We start from the raw sequence: 8,044 nt of genomic DNA, 5'->3' as shown, positions 1-8,044 counted from the left end.
TCATGATTTAGAACCACTGGCTGTTTTTTCCTTGCTGGTAGAAGCGGTCATTTCTTTGGCATTTCCTGAGGGTGCAGAGATGGATTTAAATTTGAAGCTACAGGCGTCCTTAACAAAATCACTGCCCCAGTCCAAAGCTGCCCACCACTCTAATTCTCCTCTGATTTTCTTCAGGAAATCTACACTTTCATCGTCAAATGGAAGTTGCCTCAAACATGGGCACCGAGATACTTCGATCTCTATAGGAGAAGAAAAGGACTTGGGTAAGCAGCAGATGGTTTCCAGACTTGGCAAACAAGTCAGAGAAAGCGTCTTTAGCTTTGGGAAAACTTCATCTCCTACTATCTCCTCCTCACTTATAACTTGTTTCATAGACTGACAGTCGAGAATTGTGAGGATCTCAAGATTTCTAGCATAAGCAAGGCAAGTCAGGTTTGGCAACAGTGGGCAAACACCTACGTGAACCTGACGAAGGTTGTGAAACTCACCCCAATCTGGCTTTCTGATTTCTTGAAGTGAACAACAACGAAATATCTCAAGTTTCCCTAAATTTGGTAATGCATAGTTAGGACAAAGTGAAGTCAATCCCGTGCAATCGATAAGTTTTAATTTTCTAATGCATTCTTGTATGGTGTATGAGCTGAATATCTTTTCAACAGAGGGGTGACAAAATAAGGTGATACAAATCTTATTCATGTGCCTAAATCCCCCCAACACATCTAAGAAGGCAAGTTCATCATCAACTGAAACTTTCACTTCATCAAAGTACTCCGTCACCCCATTCATTTTACTATAAACCTGCAACAGTGAAAAACAAGACATCACCTCCCTTGGTGGAATCTTTGTAAGATGCATAGTATAATCTAATAACAAACACCTCAGGTTTCTCAAATTCGCAAGGCCCGTAGGTAGCTTGGTTATGCTTGTTAATGACAAATTTAGGTACTTCAGGAATCTCAATCTTCCAATCTCCGGAGGCAACTCAACCAATCCTTGATTACCCGATAAATCTAAAGCTGTCAAAACAGTCATGAACTCGAAGAAGCCACCAGGAAATGCCTTGACCAGTGTATCTCTTATGAGCAGAGTCGAGAGATTAGGGCAAATTGGTGGGTAATGGATGATGTCTCTGTCTCTACAACCCCACAAGGAGACCCAAGTTGAGTCTATCCATTTGTGGAATTCTTGATCGGTAAGCCTCCCACTTCTTGCTACCAAAACCTTGTTCTTATTTTTCTCTTTGTCACGGGCTAGCCACAGTGCCATGTCTCGGATCATTTCATGCATCCAAACAAATTCCATAGATTCATCACCTTCCAGCAAACATGAAAGCTTTAAAGTGCTAATGATGAATTCTCCTTGCTCGCGTGGCCTTGTTCCATCTAAAAGATCCTCTCCTATCCAAAGGTCGATAAGCTCATCGACGCTTATCGTGCAGTTCTCTGGGAATATAGAACAATATAGAAAACATTTTCTAGCGATGGGAGAGGTGAGGCTGTCATAGCTAAACTTGATAGGAGGGAACACTTGATCTCCCATACCTGAAAATTCCGATGGGTAGCTTTGCAACATCTCAACTGCACAGATCCAATCATGGTAACTCTTCCTACTAGCCATGACACTCCCAACAGTGAGCAGTGCGAGTGGCAAACCACTGCACCTTGCGGAAACAATTTCAGCCAACTTCGGAATCTCAGGATTAGAATTTAAGATGTGATCCCCTACCGTCATAGAAAACAAACTCAGGGCTTGTTCTGATTGTAGACATTCCACTTTAATTCTCTCTTGAGCTCCTAAGTAACCGCACAACTCCTCCGAACGGGTAGTAAATATTATTTTGGAGCCATTTTTCTTGTTAGGTAAGGGGATGCCTAAACTGGTGAGTTGGGATTTGAAGAAGCTCTTCCGCACATCATCCAATAGCAACACAAACCTTGTACCTCTCAAGAGCCCGAATATCTCACACGCTCTGTCGTTCTCGTTTGAACACTTTTGCCATATGTCATCTGAGATCTCCAATTTCCTCCGAACGATATCTTGAAATTCCTGAACTTTTGTTGCTTTGGATTGTGTAACCCAAATCACGCTATCAAACTCATGGTTTCGGATCGAGAATTCATTGTTGATTTTCTTCAAGAGGGTTGTTTTACCAACCCCACCGATTCCGTATAAACCAATAATCCCAACGTTTCCATCCTCAATTTTTTCCCATACGTCTTTAACCTTGGAGTCTAGGCCAACGGTATTCTCCATAGGAAATTGAGCCACCAGCTGAGGGCGACGCGGGGGGGTGGGAGGGGATGGTCGGGTGGGCAGCCTTTTAGTGACGGTTGCAAAATCCCCATTGTTTAACAGTTCCTTCACTTCTGCTGTCTTCTTTAACACTTCCTTCCCGATCTTGTAGGCTGTCTGCAAATTCCTGGGACAGCAGCCAAGACATTTCCTCTCAACCTGAAGATTTCCTTCATGGATAAGGGCAATTACTTGCTGCTCAATAGTTTCTACTTTGCTCAACCATCTTTTCACTCGCTTCGTAACCATCTCCTGTTTGGACCTCACACCCATCTTTACTCTTTCTCTCACATCATCTCTGTGGTCACTGAGTTCATCCATTGCAGTTCTCAACTCTTCTAGGCGTTTGCGGAGGTGTTTGACATGCGCCACATGCCTGACACTGAAATCCCACAAACCAGGGATGATGTTAAGGATTGGGGACACGATATCCATTTCTCAACGATTCACTAGAGTTTATGACCAAGAAGTAAATGAAGCTAAGCTACAACTGATCTTAACAAGTTCGGAGTAATTCATATTTCTCTAACCAGCATGCAATAAAATAATTAAAATATATAAAACAATTCATCAACTCCGGAATATACGGTGGTTTTCATTACAAAGAAGTGAAAGTGACATACCACAAGCTCCATTACCAAAAGCTTTAAGTAGGCTTATATTATTACAAAATATTTTATGTAGGATACAATATAGTTTACAGCTAACCAGTGCCTGGTTTGCAGTTGTTAAAAGTAATAAAAATTTAATTTAATTGTTTAAAGGATATAAAGATATAAATTATAAAGGTTGAAATTATATTTTTAATATAGTAAAAATATATAATTTAATTCAGCTCCCTCAAAAAAAAATTTTTAACTCCGCCACTACAACTAATATATATTGTCTCTAAAATTGGAACAATTTGGTACTTCTGCACTAGCACGATAGTTTTTGTAATATTTTTATTAATTTTTATTTTTAAAATTTTTTTTTATTTATGTTTGACATGTATCATCCTGAGAGGTGGTTGTATATCACCATCGAATTAGTTATTAATGTCACATCAACACAAATTAACGATGGTACAGATGCACCAAATTATTTGACAAAATATAATGTGTAAATATTGAGAGTTAGGTTTTTCAGAATCAATACTGAATTGACACAAAATATAATTATCGAGGGTTAAAGTTACTATTATACTAATATTAAAAGCTGCCACATTAATCTGCTAATGACTAAAAAAACAAAATTAAACAGTTAAATAACTACTTTGTGACTATTATTATAACCGAAACTAGAATGCCTACCATCAATAACAACAATTAACCCCTTGTTGTGTTGATTATTACCATTAGAACATCTAATCATGTTAAGAGAACTTTTTGTTTGATATGATAACTTAAAAAGAATCAATAGTTTGGACAAAACCACAGCCATACAGCAGGGATGAAACTAGAACAAATTTTTAGGGGAGATTGAATGAAATTTTAATTTTTTATAGTCTATATCTTTATAATTTATAGACTAAATTGACACAATATATAAATGTTAATGGTTAAATTTGCTACAATATCAATTGTAAAAGTTGTCACATTAGTCCACTGATGACCAAAAAAAAAAAAATTGAATAGTTGAGTGACCATTTTGTAACTTTTCAGAGTTAAGTGACAAAAGAAATACTAATAGTTAGATGACTAAACTTTTAGCTCATTTGTAGTGCGACTTTCATGTATTTGGCATATTATTATTATTATTAGTATAACCTATATCATTAATCACTAAACTATGACTAAGTTTCGTATGATGGTCGTTTTAGTTATTGAGAGTGTAGAACTCATTTGAAGAATCCATGAAACAACATAATATTGAGAGGGCAAGGGTTGATTAGGAAGTTAAGGTAACGGGCTTGGGAAACTTTGTTGAGGGTGGACTGCTATAAGTCACAACTAATGAGGACTTCAAGTGAGGCGAGCTTGTAAACTAGGTTATTAAGATATCCAAATTGGTTTGTTAAAACGATGATAGACAATGAAGGTTTGTAATTGTGGGGTGAAAATATGCGAAACAAATTTTTTTTTTTTCAGCTTTCAGCTTTCTTTTTTTATAAACATAAAAAAGTTTTAACAAATAGAAAACATAAAAATATTATATAATTTAACCTAAAATTTTTGTTTGAAATGATGATTTAATCTGCCACGTCCGTTATACCGTTAATGATAATTAACGGTTCAGTGACAAAAATATTACAATATATTAACATAAGTAACTAAAACTTAATATTTCAAATATATATAATTAAAATGTAATCTGATATCTTCTTTCTATCTAATCTTTTTCTTTCTTTTCCTTCCTTTTCCATTTTCCTTCGCTTTTCTGTTTTTTTTTTTTACCTTTTTGTCATTTTCTCTTCACCAGACGCTGGTTGTCGGCCACAATTCATTAGCGACAAATCTAAACAAAAGTTCACTCGAAAAGTCCCCTTGATCCGCTTTTTCCATCCATTGAATTGGATTTTCCAAAAGATTCCTCGACTTCCTTAGATTTGAAATGGAAAATTGGACTTAACCCAAGTTGCATCTTCAGGAAAACAATTGCTCAATTGAACCAACACTTCAGTCACTGCTCTGTTTTTCCATTTCATCATGTGCCTTTGCAGTAGTACCATCAGCATCAAGTTGTGGTAGATGATATAGAGTCAGTACATGTTTTTTAGTTGAGATACGTGGAAAACAGAGTGAACTTTAGCTTCCTCTGGCAGTAGAAGCTTATAAGCAACAGCTCCTTTGTGCTCAACAATCTGGTATGGCCCGAAATACTTGGGGTGCTAACTCCATATACTACTTGTTTACCAAGGATTTTTGTCGAAATGGCTGGAGTTTGACATATACAAAACCCCCCACGTCATACTACCGAGCAGTGCTATTTTTGTTACTGTTGTTGCATCGATCCAAATGAAATTTAAGCAATTGAATTGCGGTCTCCCTAGTCTTTAAGGTTCTGTCTCGCATGGCAAATAAGGTGCAGGTTGTTGGTAGATAATTTCGTAATGAGTTATCTTCGTAGCAGTGTGAAATGATGTGTTGTACCACCACTCGGCAAGTGGAAGCCATTTTCACCAATCCCTTGGTCGTTCCCCTGATAGGCAACCAAGATATGTCTCAACACTCCTATTGACTACCTCGGAAAAGCTCCTTCCAAAATGTGCTGACAAAAATATTGTGTTGGTCAGAAACTGTACTTTGAGGAATCCCATGTAGTTTGTAAACACTGTTAAGGCTTGGGCTACACTTGTCGTAAAAGGGTGTTCAAGAGCAATGAAATAACTCTACTTACTAAGCCTGTCGACCACCGCCAATACAACACTCTTCCGATTAGATTAAGGAACACTTTCAATAAAATCTAACGAGATATCAATCCACACAGTAGTTGGTATTTGTCAAGATTGCAAAAGAGCAGGATATTTTAAATCTACTCTGGATCTTGTAGCCAGGTATTTCTATTCGAGTGACCAAATCACTTTGAAGCACTAGCACGACATAAATAGCAGCAGTAGACATTTGAGAAAGGGCATTAGCTACTGCGTTAGAACAGGCAATTGCGAATCTCACTTTAGAAGAGGAGGAAGCATAGTTGGTTTTGGGTCCTGAGGATCTCACCCCGATTAATATTGATTATGAGCTTTGTCTTGTCGGGAAATTTTTGGTTGAAAGAGCCATAAACTTTGCGGCTATGGAAAGAACCCTTTTTATCTCTATGGCGGCCACTCCGGGGTGCTAAGATTAAGTCGATCGATGGGAATGGGCTCTATTTGGTCCAGTTTTATCATGTTGTGAATCTGAAGAAGATGATCTCTAGTAGTCCCTGGTCTTTCAATACTGTTTTCTTCTAGTTCACAAGTTCGCCCAGGGTGAGAATCTCAAGGATGTCAACTTTTACTACGCGGATTCCCGAATTCAAGTGCATAATGACTTTTCTACAACCTTGGAGGGCCAAATGAGTTATTATACCATTTCAATTTATGCTTTTGCAATCAATGCCCAACTGAGTGAATTCCTCTGCTTTCCTTATATTTATTAACTTGTTTGTATATACCATTTATTTTTGGTTTTATTTATAAATTGGCTCCTAAAACTATACCTTAATTCTCAAATTGATCACTAAAAATTTTTTTTAGTCAAAAGTGTAACTGGGTGCTTTAATTACACCCAATTCAATAGGATCCATTAATTACAATAGTTATCAAAATACGACTCTTGTATAATTACAAATAATTACATCTAAATCCAATTACTAAGTGATTTTTCAATTACCTCCTTAATTTTTTGAAATCATTTCCTTAATACATAGAATTACTTAAATTACTTCTAATATATGTATTAATCAATTATTTTTATGCTGTTGCATAACAAATATATTTTATGTTGAAAATCTTATATTTCTAAAAATTATAATTATTATTTAATTTATTTAATTTAGAAATAATAATTTTATATATATGTTTTAAGAATAAAATTTTTACCATAATTTAGAAAAATAATATTAGAAAATTAAAATTTGAATAAATTTCAAATAAATAAAAGATAAATATCAAATTTATATATTAATTTTGGTTCAATTTGTAATTTGATATATGAACTTTAATTTGGTGCAATTATACACGTGAAACTTAAATTGTGGTTCATATATATTCATGAAACTTTTATTTTGATTCAATTACACATTTAAAGAAATGCATGCATATATTTATTTTCATATTGGATTTATTAAAAAAAAATTGAATGTCGATAATGGCAATGCAAAAAGATCGCAAGGAAAAAGAAAGAAAAATAGAACATATAAATTTTACGTGGAAACCCTTATGGGAAAAAATCACGGACGGAGGAAAAAAAATTCACTAATATCGAATTGAATGATATAAGTTGAAAAGTCTAATTCTAATCAATATGAAATATATTATGCTAATAAATGCTAAATATATTATACTAATAAATATTACATCTTCTAGAAAGAAAATATATTTTGCTTGACTTGCAAGCAATTTCTTAGAATTTGGATCATACAACTCTAATAGAATTAATATAATTTTTGTGAATGCAATATATCAACTCAAAATGATCTTGATTCGATAATGTTGTTAGTGACTTATGAAAATTAGATTAAATTAAAATTTTATGTATAAAATCGCACAAAATTAAAATTTATGCATGACATTGTATATATTAGATCAAATTTCAGTTGAAGTTTATTAAAATAATAAATATGAAGGTTTACTAACATATAATGATTTAAAATTTTATATCATTGATGAATTTATTTTATTTTATTTTATTTTGATACAATGCTTGGAACTGCTTATAACTTCTCTTCAACCCCTTAAATAGGAAGATAGCATGCTTCAGCTTATTCAAACCCACATTCTCCTACACCGGCAACAATATCGACATCAACCAAGCTAAAACTTAATCAACTTTCTATTTTTTTTTTAAGTTCTCAAATCGATTAGTTTGAAAACACCTTTAGCTAAGTGTTAATCAAACATATATTTAAGTTTATGTATTGTTATATATTCTAAAGAAAATTACATGTTTTAGAAACCCTAAATTTTTATTAATGGTTTTAAAATGCGCTGGCCTTTCCTGATTTAAAGCCACCATGATTTAGGGCCAGTTTTGCATTGCTTTTCAAAAGCACTTCTGACTCCAAAAGCACTTTTGGAAGAAAAGTCATCTTGAGCAAGTTTGTTTTACTGAAATTTTAACTTTTCCTC

At 34.5% G+C, this 8,044-nt stretch overlaps 1 protein-coding gene across 1 annotated transcript; it reads right to left on the bottom strand.

Moving 5' to 3' along the window:
* On the bottom strand, positions 1-2,727 carry LOC108451067 (disease resistance protein SUMM2-like). The gene has a single exon (XM_017748801.1). The coding sequence runs from the start codon at positions 2,725-2,727 to the stop codon at positions 1-3; it is 2,727 nt and encodes a 908-aa protein (XP_017604290.1).
* Between the last annotated feature and the right edge of the window lie 5,317 nt (positions 2,728-8,044).

Source organism: Gossypium arboreum, chromosome 5 (genome assembly GCF_025698485.1).
Source record: "Gossypium arboreum isolate Shixiya-1 chromosome 5, ASM2569848v2, whole genome shotgun sequence".
NCBI classification, from domain to species: Eukaryota; Viridiplantae; Streptophyta; class Magnoliopsida; order Malvales; family Malvaceae; genus Gossypium; species Gossypium arboreum.
Note: the sequence above shows the minus strand (reverse complement) of the source record. Positions and strands in the feature narration are given on the sequence as shown.

Coding starts and splice junctions, on each gene's coding strand:
- LOC108451067 (XM_017748801.1), bottom strand. CDS start 2,727: ATGGATATCGTGTCCCCAATCCTTAACATCATCCCTGGTTTGTGGGAT.